At 40.2% G+C, this 21524-nt stretch overlaps 2 protein-coding genes across 11 annotated transcripts in view; one reads left to right on the top strand and one right to left on the bottom strand.

The window, feature by feature from the left end:
• The window catches only part of LOC118362302 (unconventional myosin-VI), a 107099-nt gene extending 95293 nt beyond the window's left edge, over positions 1-11806 (bottom strand). For 2 of the 6 annotated variants that reach the window (XM_052485885.1, XM_052485884.1), the window contains exon 1: positions 11551-11796. The gene's annotated coding sequence lies outside the window, so the exon portion shown is untranslated. Of the gene's footprint in view, positions 1-11550 lie in introns of all 6 variants that reach the window. The other 4 variants (XM_052485886.1, XM_035742527.2, XM_052485883.1 and 1 more) reach the window with 3 other exon arrangements.
• A 3658-nt stretch (positions 11807-15464) lies between these two features.
• On the top strand, positions 15465-20281 carry LOC118362305 (collectin-11-like). Of its 5 annotated transcripts, none has more exons than XM_035742537.2 (7): positions 15465-15609; positions 16095-16249; positions 17516-17587; positions 18329-18400; positions 18497-18550; positions 18631-18726; positions 18944-20281. In XM_035742537.2, the coding sequence occupies exons 2-7, from the start codon at positions 16120-16122 to the stop codon at positions 19333-19335; spliced, it is 816 nt and encodes a 271-aa protein (XP_035598430.1). In that variant the 5' UTR covers positions 15465-15609; positions 16095-16119; the 3' UTR covers positions 19336-20281. The 5 variants fall into 5 exon arrangements, with proteins under 5 accessions (XP_035598430.1, XP_052341852.1, XP_035598429.1 ...); XM_035742535.2 differs by lacking the exons at positions 15465-15609; positions 16095-16249 and adding exons at positions 16806-17027; positions 17235-17293; XM_052485891.1 differs by lacking the exons at positions 15465-15609; positions 16095-16249 and adding exons at positions 16810-17027; positions 17235-17293 and having other exon boundaries at positions 18926-20281.
• Positions 20282-21524: the final 1243 nt, after the last annotated feature.

Consider the following 21524-nt stretch of genomic DNA (forward strand, 5'->3'; position numbering starts at 1 on the left):
CCCAGAGCTGACAAGGTAAAAAAAATAGGCCAATAAAATGTTTGTGCATAAACGAACATGCTAAGGCCCTCCACATTCATACTCCATGCAAAACATCAACAAGCACAACAAAAACATGTGATAGTGCTGATAGCTTTACTGTAGACTTTGCAAGCCTTTAAGTGGTAGGCCTAATCCTATGGCGTAGGGTATACATACAGAACTGACCCATGGCTCTGCTATCCAATTAGTTTGTGGGATTGAGGTGCAATCAAAGTGCTGAGATAACCGGCTCGTTTACTCATCAACTTCTCTCACATGGATATTTTAAGTTAGGAAAAAGCCATTCGCTGCTGTTGCTTTTCTACTCACTCTCTGCCTCTTATAAAAGAGACCACTCTGAGAAAAGTGTGACTGAGACAGAACTCTGCAGGGGAGTGTAGGAGATAAGACTAGTCAGACATTCCACTATAAATCAACTTGGACAATTACTGCTAAGCTTTTAGATAACACTAAAAGCCTTGTTTATATAGATGTGTAGGCATGGTTTTGGTCTCATGAGTAAAAGGTGAAAATGACGTAGGCAGTCACAGGTTGGACTTCAGGTTTAATAAAAGCAACTTGAGACCTTTTCTATTTTGCAGAACATGCGTGCTATGTTCCTGATTGTCAACTTCTGTCTGCAATTAATATAAGGTATTGAATGATTTAATTAAAAATATCGTCATAATGCTAATTTCACCAATGAGCCAAATATTGACAAGGAACTTGGAAACTAACCCCAACACTTACTATAAACGCAACATGCAAGAATTTCAAAGATTTTTAGAGTTACGGTTCATTTTAGGAAATCTGTCAATTGAAATACATTCATTCGGCACTATTCTATGGATTTCACATGAATGGGAATACAGATATGTATCTGTTGGTCACAGATACAGTACATAAAACAAAAATGTAGGGGCGTGAATCAGAAAAAGTCAGTATCCGGTGTGACCACCATTTGCCTCATGCAGCGCGGCACATCTCCTTCGCATAGATCTCATCGGGTTGTTGATTGTGGCCTGTGGAATGTTGTCCCACTCCACCTCAATGGCTCTTCAATATGTGTACAGATCCTTGCGACATGGGGCCGTGCGTTATCATGCTGAAACATGAGTTGATGGCGACAGATTAATGGCATGACAATGGGGAATCCTGCAGTCAGCATGCCAATTGCATGCTCTGTCAAAACGTGAGACATCTGTGGCATTGTGTTGTGTGACAAAACTGCACATTTTAGAGTGGCCTTTTACTGTCCCAAGCACAAGGTGCACCTGTGTAATGATTAAGGTTGCAACGGGTCAGAAACTTTCCAGTAAAACTCTGGAATTGTCCTGTAAATTTTCCATGGGAAGTTAATTAAGTACTAGAATTTGGGGAATTTTGCTTAAATTCGTCGAAAAAGCTAGCTTATAGCAGTTGACCTTTTTTGTGAGATACATAAAGCAATTCTAGGTCTTATGGCATATTTTGGTTAAACTATCCCCAATTCAATGGAATTGCAACCCTCTGCATGCACAGTGCATTCTTCCATCACATTTACAGCTGATTCTCAAGATCTTGCACACTAATGAGATGCATTTTTGTTAACTAGTAAATAGTAGCCTACAGCAAAGTGTGTGTAAATTATTTCTAACTAGTTAACAATTTATGCTAGTTAGTTTTTGCTAAGATGTGGGTTTTAGCTTGCTTGAGCCTAACTGAGGAGTGTTAATTCACCTGTTTCCATACATGTTTTATTTTAAAACATGTATCTTACAAAATTAGTTGTTTAACTGCTTAACTATTTACCTGTACATGGAATTGTATTTGTTTTTTTAAACTCCTTTTGTTTCTAATATTTACAGGAAAAAGCCACGGGCACTGATGTGTGAAGACATTTCACTGCAGCTAATGTAGAATGAAAAGCTGTGTACATTTGCAAATACTGTGCCAAATCATATGTGAAGAATACAACAAAGGTGCAAAATCATCTAGCCAAGTGCATAAAGTTTCCTCAGCACTCACAACCTCTGATAAAAGTCCCTCTACTTCTATTTGAGGTGAAAATGATGAATCAGACACCTTATCGATAGCAACAGCTCATGGCCCTCCTGAAATCAGAAGCGTTTTTTTTTATTCAATGGAGGAATGTAGTCAGAGAAATGCCGGTGAATCTCTTGCTCTTGCTCGCAACTGGTTCACCTCTGATGCTCACCGGCAATGTGTATTGGAAGAGATTTCTGAAAGAGATTTCTGAATGTTCTTCGCCCAGCATACACCCCACCAACCAGATATGCTTTATCTACTCATTTGCTGGATGAAGAGTTCAGAGTTCAAGTGCAAGTCAAGCAAATTATAGGGAAAGCAGACTGTATTGCAATCATCTCTGATTGGTGTTCGAATGTTCGTGGGCAAAGAATAATTAACTACATCGTCTGCACCCCTCAACCAGTATTCCACAAGAGCACAGACACAAGGGACAACAGACACAGCGGTCTCTACATTGCAGATGAGCTGAAGGCAGTGACCTTGGACCACAGAAGGGATTTGCACTGGTGACAGACAATACTGCGGACATGAAGGTGGCTTGGTCTAGCCTTTTGTGACTAGGGGGCAGTATTTTCATTTTTGGAAAAATAACATTCCCGTAGTAAACGGGATATTTTGTCAGGACAAGATGCTAGAATATGCATATAATTGACAGCTTGGGATCGAAAACACTAAAGTTTCCAAAACTGTAAAAAATATTGTCTGTGAGTATAACAGAACTGATATTGCAGGCGAATGCCTGAGAAAAATCCAACCCGGAAGCGCATGTTTTGAAAGCGCTGCGTTCCAATGCGTCCCTATTGAGCAGTGAAGGGGCTATCAACCAGATTACTTTTTCTCCCTATTCCCCAAGGTGTCTACAGCATTGTGGCGTAGTTTTACGCATTTATGTTGAAGAATACCCGTAAGGTGCTACATTGTGCAACTGGTCACCTGATGGCTCCCAGAGTGATTATACGTAAAATACAGAGGTAGCCATTATTCCAATCGGTCCTACTGAAAAACCAATTGTCCCAATGGATATTATCGAATAGATATTTGAAAAAAACCTTGAGGATTGATTATAAACAAAGTTTGCCATGTTTCTGTTGATATTGTGGAGCTAATATGGAATATTTTTCACGTTTTTGTGACTATAATTTCCGGGCGATTTCTCAGCCAAACGTGAAGAACAAACAGAGCTATTTCGCCTACAAAAATAATATTTTGGGAAAAAGGGAACATTGGCTATCTAACTGGGAGTCTCATGAGTGAAAACATCCAAAGCTCATCAAAGGTAAATTATGTAATCTGCTGCTAGCTGGACAAAATGCTATGCTAGGCTATTGATAAACTTACACAAATGCTTGTCTAGCTTTGGCTGTAAAGCATATTTTGAAAATCTGAGATGACAGGTTGATTAACAAAAGGCTAAGCTGTGTCTCAATATATTCCACTTGTGATTTTCATGAATAGGAATATTTTCTGGGAATATTTATGTCCGTTGCGTTATGCTAATTAGTGTCAGTCAATGATTACGCTCCCTCATGCGGGATGGGGAGTCACTATAGGCTAGAGTGGAGGAGTCCTACCCTCACATCACACCCATTGGCTGTGCTGCTCATGCATTGAATCTGCTCCCCAAGGAAATCATGGCACTGAAAACAATGGATACACTCTACAAAAGAGCCAAGGAAATGGTTAGGTATGTGAAGGGTCAGAAAGTTATAGCAGCAATCTACCTCACCAAGCAAAGTGAGAAGAATAAGAGCACCATTGAAGCTGCCCAGCAACACCTTTTGGGGTGGTGTTGTCATCATGTTTGACAGTCTCCTGGAGGGGAAGGAGTCTCTCCAAGAAATGGCCATATCACAGTCTGCCGATATGGACAGACCCATCTTTTTTAATGTTTTTATTTAACTAGGCAAGTCAGTTAAGAACAAATTCTTATTTACAATGATGGTCTACCAGGGAACAGTGGGTTAACTGCCTTGTTCAGGGGGATCATCCTGGACAATGTATTTTGGGAGAGAGTGGTAAGCAGCCTGAAACTTTAGCAGTAGCCATTGCATGGATTAACAGAGCCGATGCCACCCTGTCTGATGTTCAGACTCTGCTTGCCCCTTGCCAGATGTAAGAGAATAAATCCATACTGCCCTGCCCACTTCACCATTGGTCCAAGCAGAGGAACTTGCAGTTCTGAAATTCATCAAAAAGTGTGAAGACTGCCTGAAGCCCATACATGCCACAGCGTACATGTAAGTATGCTGGCAAGAGCATTCGGTCTGGTGCAGAGATCAACAAGGCCTATGGTGTCATCACTACCATGTCTCGCCACCTTGGCCTGGATGAGGGCAAGGTTTTTGGCAGTCTGGCGAAGTACACTTCCAAGCAAGGGCTTTGGGATGGAGATGCAATATGGCAGTCGTGCCAACAAATCTCATCAGCCACCTGGTGGAAGGGACTTTGTGGGTCAGATGCTCTTTCCCCTCTTACCTCCATCATCTTCCAAATTCCACGAACATCAGCCGCCTCAGAGCACAACTGGTGCTTGTTTGGGAGCACATACACCATAGCAGGCAACAGGCTGACCAATACAAGGGTTGAAAAATTGGTGGCCATACGGGCAAATTTGACACTTTTTGAGCCTGACAACGAGCCATCCTCAACAGGGTTGGAAAGTGACAGTGAAGATGAGGCCTCAGAGTCTGATGTTCAAGAGGTAGACATTGAAGAGATCCAGGGAGAAGACATGGAAGCCTGAGAGGAAGACAACCAAAGCTTTATTTTCTAGACCATAATTTTACAGATGTTGAAAACGTTTTTGGGAGATGCGATGGCTCATTGGGGATCATTCAATATTCGCTTGTTGTTGTTCAGTGAAATCATTCTTCATGTGAAGAGTCAACTCATTTTTAAACTATTTAGTTACAAATTGAACTTTAATTATTTCCATTGAAAGGATTTAATCATTTGCAATTATGTCTACTTATGATAAGGTAAAATCTTTGTTTCTGTCTCCATATGATATGGTAAATATATCCAATGCAAAAAACATATACATTTAAATGATATTAATATTAATTTGCATATATTTCTGTTAATTCCCACAGAAAGTTTCCACGCTAGCGTCCCACCTGGCCAACATCCAGTGAAATTACCGAGCTTCAAATTCAAAAACAGAAATACTCATAATAACAATTCATAAAACATACAAGTGTTATACATCGGTTTAGATGAACTTCTTGTTAATCCAACCACGGTGTCAGATTTCAAAAAGGCTTTACGGCGAAAGCATACCATGCGATTATCTGAGAACAGCGCCCAGTAGACAAATCATTACAAACAGTTACCAGCCAAGTAGAGGAGTTACACAAGTCAGAAATAGAGATAAAAATTAATCACTTACCTTTGATGATCTTCATATGGTTGCACTCACAAGACTCCCATTTACTCAATAAATGTTTTGTTCGATAAAGTCCCTGTTCATATCCAAAAACCTCAGTTTTGTTTGCGCGTTTTGTTCAGTAATCCACAGGCTCAAACGCAGTCACAACAGGCAGACGAAAAATCCAAATAGTATCCGTAAAGTTCATAGAAGCATTTCACACGATGTTTATATGGATGGATTTCTCTCAGGTTTTCGCCTGCCAAATCTGTTCTGTTATACTCAGATATTATTTTAACAGTTTTGGAAACTTTAGAGTGTTTTCTATCCAAATCGACCCATTATATGCATATCCTAGCTTCTGGGCCTGAGTAGCAGGCAGTTTACTTTGTGAACGCTTTTCATCCGGAAGTGAAAATAGTGCCCCCTACCCTAGTGAGGTATGATATGCCACACCTGAAATAAGCTACATACTTTGTGCTCTTTAAAGATTGACAAAACTGAAATCAAATGTTATTGGTCACATTTTTTAGACACAAGCAGACTTCAACATCAAACAGTACAGTAGAGGAGCATTTTGTATGAATCATAATTATTATTACTTTTAAAAAATGGGCACAATGTTTAAATTCAGAGATGCTACGCTATAACATTATAACATCTATATAATCAGTGCATAATTTTGTGTTCTTTGCTTATGCCATATTGATAGTGTCTGTTACACTAAAGTAACATACACTGCTTATCAAATTAATCATCACAACAAACCAGCCACCTAATACAGGTCCCATGTGGTTAGCTTCGACTCGAACATGTAATCCTCTTATGGCTCCTAAGCCCCAACGGAAGTGAGATATTTGTGAAGACTGTTGAAGTGTAATAAGGTGTGGTCAGCAGTCAGGCCTTTAAAATAAAAAACAAGTCTGAGGAGAGATGCACAGACATAGACACCAGTGCGGTCATGGAGGAGACCAGGGTTCAAAGGTTAAGGTGTGTTTCCTGGAACACACATGCCTCCTGCCTACTTCTAGCTTCCTGTTCCCTCTATAGAAGAGAGGATATGGAAAATACATTGGGATATGTGCTCTGCTGCAGTCTGACCGGATGTAGGGAGGAGTACAGTGGTGCCGGGTGTGTCAGTGGCCAAGCAAGCATTACAACCTAAAGGAGCCCATACATGGCTCGTCAGAGAACTCTTTTTATTTTTTTATTTTTAGGGGCATACTAGCAAAAATCTGTTATTGTACAGAAAAGAGAGTATTCATTAAGCGCATTATGAATTAGCCTAGCGCAGCGTTTCCCAAACTCAAGGGGTGGACGTTTTGGTTTTGGCCCTAGCACTACACAGCTTTAACAAAGCACCCAGTTCTCCACAGTTGAATAAGCCAATCGAATCTTCCTGGCAGCTGAATTGTTTAGATGTGTCCTGGCAGCTGAAAAATATACACTGAACAAAAATATAAAAACGCAACATGAAGTGTCCCATGTTTCATGAGGTCAAAAAATAAATAAAAATGTTCTATAGCACAAAAATCGTATTTTTCTCAAAGTTTGTGCACATCCCTATTAGTAAGTATTTCTCCTTTGACAAGATAATCCATCCACCTTGGGTGTGGCATATGAAGACGCGGTTAAAAATCATTAACATGACAAAGGTGCACCTTATGCTGGGGACAATAAAAGGGCACTTTAAAATGTGCAGCTTTGTCACACTACACAATGCCACAGATGTCTCAGTTGAGGGAGCATGCAAATGGCATACTGACTACAGGGCTGTCGCCAGAGAATGTAACGTTTATTTCTCTACCATAAGCTGCCTCAAATATCATTTAAGAGAATTTGGCAGTACGTCCAACCGGCCTCACAACTGCAGACCACGTGTAACCACGCCAGCCCAGGACCTCCACATCCGGCTTCTTCACCTGCAGGAGGATGGTGGGTGGTGCTGAGGAGTATTTCTGTCTGTAATATAATCCTTTAGTGGGAAAAAAAATATTTCTGATTGGCTGGGCATGGCTCCCCAGTGGATGCACCCCTGCCCAGTAATGTAAAATCCATAGATTAGGGCTTAATGCAATTAAGTTGACTGATTTCCTTATATGAACTCAAACAGTAATATCTAACAAATTATTGCATTTTGCTTTTATAATTTTGTCCAGTATATATACACTCGATCACGGAAAAGGACGAAAAATATAGTTTCAGAAGCATCCGTGATTAGAAATCATGACGATGATAATTTTATATTCTCAAACTAACAGCAGTGCCTATATGATGTCCTTCCACACAGTCATGACATGCTGGGAGTGATGCTTCTATGCAAATATTGATAAAAACATTTTACATAGTATATTCATATGTATATATTCTTATTCCATTACTTTACTTAGATGTGTGTATTGGGTAGTTCTTGTGGAATTTTTAGATTACATGTTAGGTAGTGCTGCACTGTTGGAACTAGAAGCACAAGCACTGCCCTACACTCGCAATAACCATGTGTATGTGACCAATAAGATTGTATTTGATTTTTAAAATAAGTCCCAAATCTGTAGCACCACAGACGACTATGCCATCTTAAAATGTACCCAGTTTCTCAAGAGATTTACCACTCAAATAAAAGTATTACTATTATGTTATGTAGTTAGTTTTTACCCAAATGTATTGTTTGATTTTAAAATGTGTGCATTAATGCATTCATGAGTTTCTGGGGAAATGTCAAAATGTTCTAATTCAATGATATTGAATATCGGCCATCGGCCGAGATTAACAAGAAGTTTCTTTCATTTGCTGTATTGGACTTGTTAATGTGTGAAGGTTACATATTTCATGCGCTGTGCTGCCTTTTCAGCGGAATGTTGTCAAGGGGTTCCGCTAGCGGAACGCCTGCCCTAGAAAGGATATCGTCAACAAAATGAAAGATCTGATCGTTGACTTCAGGAAACAGCAGAGGGAGCACACCCTTGTCCACATCGACGGGACCGCAGTGGAGAAGGTGGAAACCTTCAAGTTCCTTGACGTACACATCACTGACCATACGAAATGGTCCACCCACGCAGAAAGTGTGGTGAAGTCGGCACAACATCGGCTCTTCAACCTCAGGCTGAAGAAATTTGGCTTGACCCCTAAAGACCCTCAAACTTTTACAGATGCATAATTGAGAGCATCCTGTCGGGAAGTATCACCGCCTGCTACGGCAACAGCACCTCCCACAACAGCAGGGCTCTCCAGAGGGTGGTGGGGTCTGCCCAACGCATCACCAGGGGCACAATGCCTGCCCTACAGGACACCTACAGCACCCGATGTCACAGGAAGGCAAAAAAGATCAAGGACATCAACCACCCCACTATCATCCAGAAGGCGACGTCAGTACAGGTGCATCAGAGCTGGGACAGAGAGACTGAAAATCAGCTTCTAGCTCAAGGCCATCAGACTGTTAAATGGCCATCACTAGCCGGCTCCCACCCGGTTACTCATCCCTGCAACTTCGAGGCTGCTGCCCTATATACAGTGCCTTCGGAAAGTATTCTGACCCCTTGACTTTTTCCACATTTGCCTTAATATAAAACGTATTAAATTGTTTTCTTCCCTTATCTATAAAAACTGAAAAATTACATTTAAATAAGTATTGAGACCCTTTATTCAGTACTTTGTTGAAACACCTTTGGCAGCGGTTACAGCCCAGAGTCTTCTTGGGTATGACATTACAAGCTTGGCACACGTGTATTTGGGGAGTTTCTCCCATTCCTCTCTGCGGATCCTCTCAAGCTCTGTCAGGTTGAATGGGAAGAGTTGCTACACAGACATTTTCAGGTCTCTCCAGAGATGTTCGAACAGGTTCAAGTCCGGGCACTGGCTGGGCCACTCAAAGACATTGAGACTTGCTTCAACATAGGGATGGTACCAGGTTTCCTCGAGACGTGATGCTTGGCATTCAGGCCAAATAATTAAATCTTGGTTTCACCAGAACAGAGAATCTTGTTTCTCATGGTCTGAGAGTCTTTAGATGCCTTTTGGCAAACTCCAAGCAGGCTGTCCTTTGCCTTTCAGTGAGCAGAGGCTTCCGTCTAGCCACTATCATAAAGGCCTGATTGGTGGAGTGCGCAAAGATGATTGTCTTTTTTGAATGTTTATGCTCTGACATGCACTGTCAACTGTGGGATCTTATATAGATGGCTGTGTGCCTTTCCAAATGATGCCCAATCAATTGAATTTACCACAGGTGGACTCCAATCAAGTTGTAGAAACATCTAAAGGATGATCAATGGAAACAGGATGCACCTGAGCTCAATTTCGAGTCTCATAGCAAAGGGTCTGAATACTTATGTAAATAAGTTGTTTGTTATTTTTAATACATTTGCAAAAAAAAAATCTAAAAACCTATTTCGCTTTGTCATTATGTGGTAGTGTGAGAAGATTAAAGAGGGGGGTGAAACTATTTAATCCATTTTAAAGTAAGGTTGTAAAGTAACAAAATGTGGAAAAAGTCAAGGGGTCTGAATACTTTCCGAAGGCACTGTACATAGACATGGAATCACTGGCCACTTTAATAAATGGAACACTAGTCACTTTAATAATGTCACTTTAATAATGTTTACATAGTTTATAGATATGAGATGAGTAAAGCAGTATTATATTGTACATTGCTCGTCTTAATATTTATATTTCTTAATTACATTCCTTTACTTTTAGATATGTGTATCGTTGTGAATTGTTAGATACTAATATATAATAATAATATATGCCATTTAGCAGACGCTTTTATCCAAAGCGACTTACAGTCATGTGTGCATACATTCTACATATGGATGGTCCCGGGAATCGAACCCACTACCCTGGTGTTACAAGCGCCATGCTCTACCAACTGAGCTACAGAAGGACCACTACTGCACTGCTGGAGCTAGGAACACCCACAATAACATCTGCTAAATGTGTATGTGACCAATAACATTTGATTTGTTGTGGGTTTATTTTCCTGTAATAATGAATAAAAAAGTATCTAAAGTTATGACATTGTCAGCTATACTCTCATTATTTGAACTGGCTAGCCAGTTAGCTGGCATCGACCCAAAACATTGCTTAGAAAGTTACTTTTAGTTGCCTGGCTTGCAAGGTTAACATTTACTAAATTCACTTTTAAATGGATGGGTTTATTTGTGTTAAAATAAAATAAAAATATCCACTTAGAGGAAAAAATTGTATTATTTTTTTAATAAAGTAGTACAATTTCATGTGAGTATGTTTGGGGAAAACATCCCCCCTCCAGTGGAGCACAAAAGGGTCATACATCAAAACCTCATCATGGCGAGAATATTCAGTGAGATGTGCAATGTCATTTGGTTCCGATATTTTATTTATTTAAAATAAGATACCTACACTTTAGCTTTTGGGAGTCAATTACTCACATTTGTAAATACAATGCACTTTGCCTCATAGAAGGGGGAGTTTGGCCCCGACAGTAGGGCAAAACACACCCTTTCTATTTCATTAATTAATTCTGCCCAACTATTTCTCTTAAAAATCTGTTTGCCTAAGGATAGCCAGTACACACACCATACCAAACGTTGCTTATTTCTGTCAGTAAATAGACCAGGGATCTCCATCCCTGTTCCTGGAGAGCAACCCTACTGGATGTTTTTGCTCCAACCCCAGTCGTAACTAACCTGTTTCAATTTATCATCCAGCTAATTATTAGAATCGGGTGCGCTAGATTAAGGTTTGAGCGAAAACCTACAGGACGTTCGTCTCCAGGAACAGGATTGGAGAGCGCTGAAAGACATTTTCCCCAAGTTACCTTACTGTATGGTATTTGGAGTACCGACAAAAAAAGTGTGATCTCGGCCGACAATAGAATGAAAGTTGTCGCGGTGACATCATGAACAAACGTTACCGACATGTCACTAGACCAACTGTAATTTGTTTTAGCCTATGCAAAGCAAAATACAAATGAATGCATATTGTATCACTATTTCGACTAATAGTTGCTGTAGCTAGCGATCTCTCACTGTTAGCTAACTGTGTTCGCTCCATCATAACATATAGCTAGCCCCCCTCCCAGCTAGCCACGAGCTAACAAGTGCAGCATACTAGTTAGCTAAATGGTTTGCAAGATATCTAAAAAGTGAGGGACTTACAACAATGTATCTCTCAAATGTTACGTCTGTGTTCTTGATGTGGCTCAACGAAAACGGGTTCAATTTCCCGCATACAGAATATCCTTGAGACAATATCCGAGCTTTTTCTCTTGGTACTCCGTTCAGCACTTAAACACAGCAGCAGGCAGCCTCCCCAGAGCGGAGCAGACTTCAGTCCAGACCAGCTGGGAGGCAGAGATGACGTCACTGGGAACGAACTTTCCAAGTGCAGGTGCAGCCATGGACAGTAACAACCATCGTCATTCTGCTCATCATACCTGTAGCATTAAAAAGGTATACGTTATATTAGTTGTAACATGACTTGATAGTATTTGAATACGAATGCAGATTGATGATTATCTATATTGAAGGATATTTACACTTGATAACAATAAAAGTAATGCATATAATTGTTTAATGTTTATATGGGATTGCTTTTAAATGATTTTATGCTTCCCCTTTTCACCAGATGAGGATGGAACTAAAGCACTGAGGGCAGATGAGACTGCAGCAAATTGGCATACAACATCAATGGTTACACACCTTTATTGAAACATGCGAACTTCAGACCCATAAATATTTGAGGCTAGTCATTTAAAACTTTATGAAGACATCCTATCCCCCATTGAAAGTCAACACTGGGTTTGTAAATCTAATTTGGACATCTGATACCCATTGTATCACATTTCCCATAGGTAGAACGAGTGTAAACATGACATGCAACATTTACATGTTTACTTTCTTTGCTCGTGCTATAGTCCTGTCCTCAGTGTCCAGTTCACACATAAAAGACAACTGCACACCTAATACAGCACAATGCTGGCCAAACAGTTGTTTAGGCCTATATTTTCTGCAAGTCACATTTTCTGGGTAATTGACCACAAGGGTAAACCATTGGAGGAATGAACCTCTGTCCAATTGATTGAGGTCAGTGAGAACATCTTATTGACAACGACCCAAGGAAGAGTGGCCTTAACTCCTTACTTCATTTGCACACAAATCTTCTGTTGTATTATTGACTGTACGTTTGTTTATCCCATGTGTAATTCTGTGTTGTCGCACTGCTTTGCTTTATCTTGGCCAGGTCGCAGTTGTAAATGAGAACTTGTTCTCAACTGGTCTACCTGGTTAAATAAAGGTGAAATAAAAGGTCAAAATGAGGCTGAGAATAGAAGGAAAAGGAAGCATCGTCTTTCAGGGAGGGACTGTGACATAACTGGAGAGCTGAGCTGTTACATGGAGGCTGTGCCAGAGGAACAATTTAATCAGATTAATAGAGCAGTACATCTGAGGCTGAGCTCCCATTGGCTCGGTTGAGCCCACAGACTGTCATGCAAGCCAGGCTAGACTGGGGAATCCCCCAGCCAGAGATGGGTGTGACCAAGGGACTAGACAGAGCACATGATGAAACTGCAGTTAAATTAATATCCCTCCTAAAGTGGTTTGACTCAACGTACCAAAAGTCATTTTTGCATAGGAAACGGGTTGCCCATCTGCTTCATAAAAGGACCACTAAACTAAACTTGGTCCTTAAACATTCACTTTAATAATGCTCACTGATCTTTAAGTGTTTTTAGGACACTTCATCTAAAGTTAACATTCATTATTAATTCACTCCAGATGCTAGGCTTCTTGCTCAACAGATTGGCAATCCAACAAAGTGTCCCTCACAAATAATTCAAGTGTTAGAAGAATTAAAGCTAAAAGGTTCCCTCTGAAGAGACGTTCGAAAAGGTACAAAACATGTTATAATTCAGACTCATATGTCTCCGACATATTTTTGAACAGGGCAGTAAGAATCAACCGGAGCCATTTCTAGAACAAAGCTCCATCTGCACTGAAATTATTCTAAGTGATTTTACTGTGATGTGACAATAAGGGAAGAATCATATCACCATCCTATCAACCAATAAACAAACAGTCACAAGTGCAGCCCCCCCAAAAATCTATAAAAATACCTTTAATATACATAATAATAATAATATAATATATAATTAATAATTAATAATATAAAAGTTGGCATATATACAAGAACAGATTTGGCTGTGTACAGGTACAGCCATCTGTAAATAGCACACCTGACTACCTCATCCCCATATTATTACTTACCCTCTTGCACCCCAGTATCTCTACTTACACATTCATCATCTGCACATCTATCACTCCAGTATTAATGCTGAATTGTAATAATTACTTTAGCCTATGCATTGCCTACCTCCCTACATTTGCACACATTGGACATAGATTTTTCAATTTTTCTTTTCTTTTGTGTTATTGACTGTACGTTTGTTTATGTGTAACTCTGTTGTTTTTGTCGCACTGCTTTGCTTTATCTTGGCCAGGTCACAGTTGTGAATGAGAACTTGTTCTCAACTGGCCTACCTGGTTAAATAAAGGGTGAAAGAAAAAAGAAAAAACTGAAATCCAGTGAGACACAGGAACTAAAGGTGCTACGTTGCCTTCAGTAAGTATTCACACCCCTTGACATTTTCCACATTTTGTTGTGTTACAGCCAGAATTAAAAATTGATAACATGTTGATTTTGTATCACTGATTTACACCCCATAATGTCAGTGGAATGTTCACAAATTAATAAAAAAGGAAAATCTGAAATGTCTTGAGTCAGTAAGTATTCAACCCCTTTGTTATGGCAAGCATAAAAAGGTTCAGGAGTAAAAATGTGCTTAACAAGTCAGATAAGTTGTATGGACTCTGTGTGCAATAGTGTTTAACATGATTTGTTTAAATGACTACCTCATCTCTGTACCCCACATATAAAATTATCTGTAAGATCCCTCAGTCAAGCAGTGAATTTCAAGCACAGACTCAACAATGAAGACCAGGGAGGTTTTCCAATGACTTGCAAAGAAGGGCACATATTGGCCGATGGGTTTAAATGATTATTATTATTTTTTTTATAAAAAAGCAGATATTGAATATCCCTTTGAGAATGGTGTATCAATACACCCAGTCACTACAAAGATACAAGTGTCCTTCCTAACTCAGTTGATGGAGAGGAAGGCAACCACTCAGGGATTTTAGAGAGGCTGGACTGAGGGCATGTAGGCCTGTTGTAAGACCCAGATGCAGACAGTGTCGAAGTATTACTCGAACAGGGGCAGGAAAAACAACAGGTCAAGGGCAGGCAGAGGTCAGTAATCCAGATTAGAGTCCAAAAGGTACAGAACGGCAGGCAGTCTGAGGGCAGGCAGAGGTCAGTAATCCAGATTAGAGTCCAAAAGGTACAGAACGGCAGGCAGTCTGAGGGCAGGCAGAGGTCAGTAATCCAGATTAGAGTCCAAAAGGTACAGAACGGCAGGCAGTCTGAGGGCAGGCAGAGGTCAGTAATCCAGATTAGAGTCCAAAAGGTACAGAACGGCAGGCAGTCTGAGGGCAGGCAGAGGTCAAAACAGGAACTAGAAACAGACAAGCGCAAAGGGAAAACCGTTGGTATGCTTGACGATCAAAACGTGAACAGATCACACACACACACACACACACACAACTAGGCAGGATATACGTTTTGATTTAAACAAAATACAAAAGGCTAATAGTTTGTTAACACCATCTACTCTACTTCGCTCACGAAACAGTAATTCAAGATGATCGAAATACATATGCTTCGGAAGCCGCGTTTTGAAATTAAGACAATATTTTCTAGTGGACAAATTCATTATTGGTCGCTCCCCGTTTGTTCCGCTTGCTTCCGTTTGGTTCCAAGAGTAAACGGTAAACAATTTCCGTTGCAAAACGTTTTGCTACAGACCAAACATTTTGCAACGGAATCGGACTAATGAATACACCCCAGATGTGGATGATGTCAGTGACCCCCACACTTTCCCATCCAATTATCTCTGAGACCCCAGCCGCCCCTGGCTTTATCTGTGAAACTGTTTATGGAAGGCCTTTCACACACATTCTATGGTCCTGAGGAGGAAAAATGAAATCCTTTGAAAAGACCACCAGTGTGCAAGCCTCTTAAAACTCACGAGGACAATTTGGGAAAATCGTCAAACTGAAGCTACTTGCTGCTTTGGAATCTTGAAAACAACACAAAAGGTAGGTTAAATGTAGAATTATTGATGTGACTCCAGACCCACATGATTTGCTGTGTATGCCATGACAAAGCAAGCTTGGTAAAAAAAACATTTGTGGGGTGGAGGGAATGTTGTTTGTATGTATGCGATCTGTCACAACATTTTCTTGTTTCATCTGGAATGTCCCAAGGCACTGTAAGGGAATTTAAAGCCTGGGAAGAACATTTGGTCATAGGTCAAGAAAAGTTGTCAATCACATTGTTTTGTACTGAGTGATGTGATAGTTGATTTGAGGTCTAAAATCAGTTGTTGTGATGTACTGTATGAAAGCAAACGATCAAATAGGCCTGAAGAATCATTGCTCATATCTGCAATAATTGTACCACGGTGCCAACCATGACATTGTATTTTCTCAATTGTCTGCCAATCAGTCTTACCTCGGCTCTCCTGGTGTCTCTTTGTGTGTGTGTTTGCCAGTCAGTGAATATCTAATTAAATGTCTTTCAGTCCATCAACCCGTCCATGTTGCAGGATGAGAGCAGAGGAGCTGATGCCTTGTGTTCTTATCACTCTGCTGGGGCTGACCCTGATGGAGTCAACTCATGGACAGCACATGTCAGATGAACCCTGCTCCGTCCAGATCCTCGTCCCAGGACTCAAAGGCATATACACTGAGTGTACAAAACATTAAGAACACCTTCCTTATATTGAGTTGCACCCCCCTTTTGCCCTCAGAACAGCCTCAATTTGTTCGGCATGGACTCTACAAGGCGTCGAAAGCGTTTCACAGGAATGCTGACCCATATTGACTTCGATGCTTTCCACAGTTGTTTCAACTTGAATGGATGTTTTTGGTTGGTGGACCATTCTTGATACACCCAGGAAATTGTTAGGCGTGAAAACCCCAGCAGCATTGCAGTTCTTGACACTCTCAAACCAGTGCCCCTGTCACCTACTACCATACCCCATTCAAAGGCACTTAATAAAAAATGTGGTCTTGCCCATTCACCCTCGGAATGGCACACATGCACAATACATGTCTTAATTGTCTCAATGCTTAAAAATCCTTCTTTAACCTGTCTCCTCTCCTTCATCTACACTGTTTGGAGTGGATTTAACAGGTGACATCAATAAGGGATCCAGTTCCTAATGTTGTGTAGACACAGTAGAGCCCCACAGTAGAGGTGTCATAATACCCATAAAACCTAGAGCTCAAACAGGGAAATGGTTCCAATTGTTTTTCCAATGTTACATTTCCCCATACAGTGTAGGTTTTTTTGTGATGTTTCGATATCCGTGTAAATCTCTCTCAAACAAGGTGACTTTTATCAATATATTCAACTCTATTTACACTGATTCAAAAATACTTTTTAGCATCAAAGTATACATCAAAACTACAAATCCCTGCATATCATCTCTAGCTGACTCCTTTGCTAACAGGTATTGTATCAATTTCAAACTTGCACAAGATAGTTCACAGAATTGTCCATTTATAGAAATGTAGCCAATTGATTAATTACTACATTTAGCTAACATTAGATAGTCAATCCAGAGATTCTTACCTTTGCCTCGATTCGACATGGCATTTGTAGTTCTTTATGATAGCCACATTAGCAGCTAATTAGCATTTCATTTTTGGGGTGTAAGTATAGGAGAATATATTGACAAGTCACCTTGTCCTAGAGACATCAAAACATCACACCAGGGTAAGCATGCATGAAACACAGCCCTAATTTTAATGTTTCTTAAATCCCCTGTGGGAAAAATGAATGGTGGAAAAACGATTGGAACCATTTCCCTGTTTGACCGCTTGGTTTTATGGGTATTAGGACTCAGACTGTGGTACTCTATACACTTATTCCAGAGTTGTGAGGTTGTTGATTCATGAAGCTTTTTTTCATCCGTGAAGCTTTCTCTCCATTTGACAGGAGAGCCAGGAGAAAAGGGAGAGAAAGGGGCACCTGGGAGACCAGGAAGATTGGGTCCACTAGGGGAGATTGGTAAGCATCCATCATTGAAAATAGAAACAAATACAATGTGCAGTATTCTCTCTGTACAGGTGCTATGCTTCATCCCTCACAATATCACAAAATGTTGATGACTCATCTATGAAGGCTTGGGAAACTTGAGAAATATATTGATTTTAAATGTATGAGTGGTCATTTTTTCAGTTTCAGAGAATGCTGAGGGCAGTTTGAGAATTTGGTTGTCATGAAAATCTGTTTAAACACCCCTTAGGATTGATCTTTGGAAAAGGTATTTGGATAACCCTTTGGCTTCTCATTGTGGTGCCTCATTACATTTGTGGAAAAATGTATTTTACAAGAGACGAAACCATACAGATTTGGTTCAGAATGGTTTAAAATAATAAAATTTCCCTTAAGAACATGATTCTAGAGTTTATTTAATTGGACAGTTATTGTCTATAAACTAGGGTAAAGATCACAGTATGCACTGACAAGAATTTATCCTACAGGATGTTGTGATCTGATTACTTCGCTGCTTGGCAGTCCAGAGCAACAAAATGTTTACTTTAGGTCAGAGGTTGTGTGAGAAATGTTACCCAGAATCCCCTGAATCACTGACAGGTGCTGACTGCAGCTGTTGATGATGAATGATGCGGCTGACATCGAAGACAGATTAAATTCTCACATGGAGGCTTTGTTATTTAACCCAATTATTCATTTGATTCTGAAATCAGTCACAAAAACCTAGTTACAGTAACACATGTTTCCCTGCAGGACATACTGGAGTTAAAGGACATAAGGGTATTATAGGACGTTATGGGAAAATGGGCCCCTGTGGAATCAAAGGTAGGAATAAAAAAACAGAAGAACATGCATTTACAACAGTGTTTTGGGATGCATTACCATATTTCCCATGTACTTTGACAATGTTTCCACACTCAGGTTTAAAAGGAGATATGGGGGATCCTGGGCCAATGGGCCTGAATGGTGATCCAGGTACAACATGTATTTGTTTGGGGAAACATTTACAGGTCTACCAAGAGTATGGAAAATATGCATTCCTTTTGTCTCATCAGGTGTTCCATGTGAATGCACACCCCTGAGGAAGATGATTGGTGAGATGGACATCCTAGTGGCCCAGTTATCCAATGAGATGAAGTTCATCAAAACTGGTATGCTTTTAGGATGTCTGGTTTATAGTAAAATATGAATGTTGAATTTCCAAAGAGTAACGCAGAGGTAAAGACATCAGTTTCCTTTCCGTATCACTCTCATCTATGACCATTTGACTTTGTTTGCTTCCATTCCACAATGTGAATGCTGGGTATATATGTCGGTGTGATTATAGAAATACAAGTGCTCATTTTTCAGCACTGCCCTCCCCTGCAGCTGTCGCCGGCATCAAAGAGACCGACAGTAAGGTCTATCTACTGGTCAAGGAGGAGAAACGCTACACCGATGCAGAGGTCTATTGTCAGGGAAGGGGTGGACACTTGGCCATGCCCAAGGACGAGGGGGCCAACGCAGCCATCGCTGGGTACATCACTGAGGCGGGCCTGAGCCGGGTGTACATTGGCATCAATGACATAGACCGTGAGGGCCATTTCACCTACGTGGATCACTCCCCCATGAGCACCTTCAGCAAGTGGAGGGAAGGAGAACCCAACAATGCCTACAGGGACGAGGACTGTGCTGAGATGATGGCGGCGGGGGACTGGACAGATGTGGCCTGCCATCCCACCATGTACTTTGTGTGTGAGTTTGACAAGGACATTGTTTGAGGGGAATTTTGAGAGTGGTAGTGAGTTGGAAGGGCAAAGGCCTCATTGGAGCTGCATGACAGAGAGAGGCTATAATTATAGAGAAGCCTTTTATAGTTATACAGATGATGTTCAGTATGAAACATTATTTTGACACAGCTGCATTTGTTTAATCACCCACCAGTGCTAAATATCATTGTACAGTTTAGAATATTGTGTATAGAATACTGTGTATATAGTTGTGTAAAAACAAGGTTTCTTCTCAGTTCTTCCAGAATTCTGCTTTTTTGACTTGAAAGTTTGAATTGAATGGATGCTGTTTTTATAAACCTTTGCATTGAATGGCTACAGCAATGTTTAATATGGACCATGCAAACTCAACAAAGTAGTGAGTAACTGTAGATGCATAATGTATTTACTATTACCCAATACATGTTGGAAAATACACAAACATGTCTTGTAGTATGTTCATATTGTTGGTCTGTTATCTTTTTATAAAAGTAATTTCTTGGAAAGTGCACTTACAGGAACAATAGACAAGCTAGCTATGTAGGTTGGCATAGAGTAGTTGGGGATGGGCTTGAAAGTGTTTGTGAGGTCTGTCAGATGTCTTGACTTCTGCCGTGTGCCTTGACTTCAATGATGGTGCAGAGTTCATGTAGCTGACATTATCCAGATAATTAATGGTTTCTGGTATCTTATGGGATATTCATCAGCAAAAAACAGAAAGAAATACGATTTTGGGACATATCATAATGTCTGTTTCACCTGTTTCAACGACTGAATGCAGTATCTATTCTAAAATATGGAAATGTATGTCCTTTTAACAGAACAGTGTCCTCAGGGATGCAGATGGTGAAATATGTGATTTGGTATTGCTCCTTTGCCTGTAATGTACAACATAAACACTGATACTAATAGTAGTTCATTTATTTTTCTATTTACAAGTAAACGCTATGTAACTGTCCTACTGGTGTATTTTGTAGGTTACCTCCACCTAGTGGCTAATAGTGAAACACTCCTACTACTGTTCACTGTTGATCTCCTCACATAGAGCTATCGGGAATGTTACCAAATTAAAATGGAAAGATAAAGACACAAACCAGATGTGGCTATTCCTAGGAAAACATAATATACTGACACCACATTCAATTTCAACCGGCATACCTTGCATGTGAACCTATTAACTTATATAGACTAACAGGTTTATGATGCTTGCAGATTATCTACAATTTAATTTTAAAAATCCAGTCCTTATAATGACCTTTTCCTCTCATACCAATGTTTATAAAATATGTAACATGTTACTCTATAGGCATACCTCTTATTTTATTTAACTAGGCAGGTCAGTTCAGAACAAATTCGTATTTACAATTACGGCCAAACCCTAACCTGGATGACGCTCGGACAATTGTGTGCTGCCCTATGGGTCTCCCAATCATGGCTGGCTGTGATACAGCCTGGAATTAAACCAGGGTCTGTAGTGAAGCCTCTAGCACAGTGCCTTAGACCGCTGCGCCACTCGTGAGCCCCAAATTCGACCAGATACAGAAGCAAAAGGTCTGTCTGCACATGATGTAATCTAGTGAAAACATTTGAAAAGATGCCATGACATTAAGGAGCAATTGAAAGGTAAGAAACAAAAATGACATGTGATAAGAAAATTGTAACAGTAATCGTTTGCAATGAGGACCAGATTCAAACGCCAGGGTAGTGGGTTCGATTCCCGGGACCACCCATACGTAGAATGTATGCACACATGACTGTAAGTCGCTTTGGATAAAAGCGTCTGCTAAATGGCATATATTATATTATATTATTATTATACTGTAGTTCCATCTAACAACAGATCACCTTATTGTGATAGATTATGAGTGAGCAGCATTGGTAATCTCCTTCTGTCAGGAGCTGACAGTCTTAATAGGGGAATATTCATGTTGGAATGGTGCCTGGAACTCCATATATGGGCATAGCTGTCATCTAAAAATGTATGTTGGAATTGTGTCTTTGCAAGAACTCCATGTATCGGCCTGACAGGAACTCATTTTGTGGGCGTAGTAAATTGTTTGCTAAATGATTACAGCTGAGTTCTATCTGAATCAAGAGTTTTTAGGCTAGCACAGTTTGGTTTTCATCAGTTCGTCAATTGATTATGGATGCTTTGATTGCTTTTAAGACTGTGCCTGTTGATACTTTACAAGTGTAACTGT

The sequence above is a fragment of the Oncorhynchus keta genome, chromosome 29 (assembly GCF_023373465.1).
Source record: "Oncorhynchus keta strain PuntledgeMale-10-30-2019 chromosome 29, Oket_V2, whole genome shotgun sequence".
Taxonomy (NCBI): domain Eukaryota; kingdom Metazoa; phylum Chordata; class Actinopteri; order Salmoniformes; family Salmonidae; genus Oncorhynchus; species Oncorhynchus keta.

Bases quoted from the DNA above. Each gene is read 5' to 3' on its own strand.
- LOC118362305 (XM_052485891.1), top strand. From the start codon at position 16,870: ATGTTTCGATATCCGTGTAAATCTCTCTCAAACAAGGTGACTTTTATC. The intron at 17,028-17,234 runs GTATTGTATCAA...TTGGGGTGTAAG, and splicing joins GCTGACTCCTTTGCTAACAG to TATAGGAGAATATATTGACA. The intron at 18,551-18,630 runs GTACAACATGTA...TTGTCTCATCAG, and splicing joins GGGCCTGAATGGTGATCCAG to GTGTTCCATGTGAATGCACA.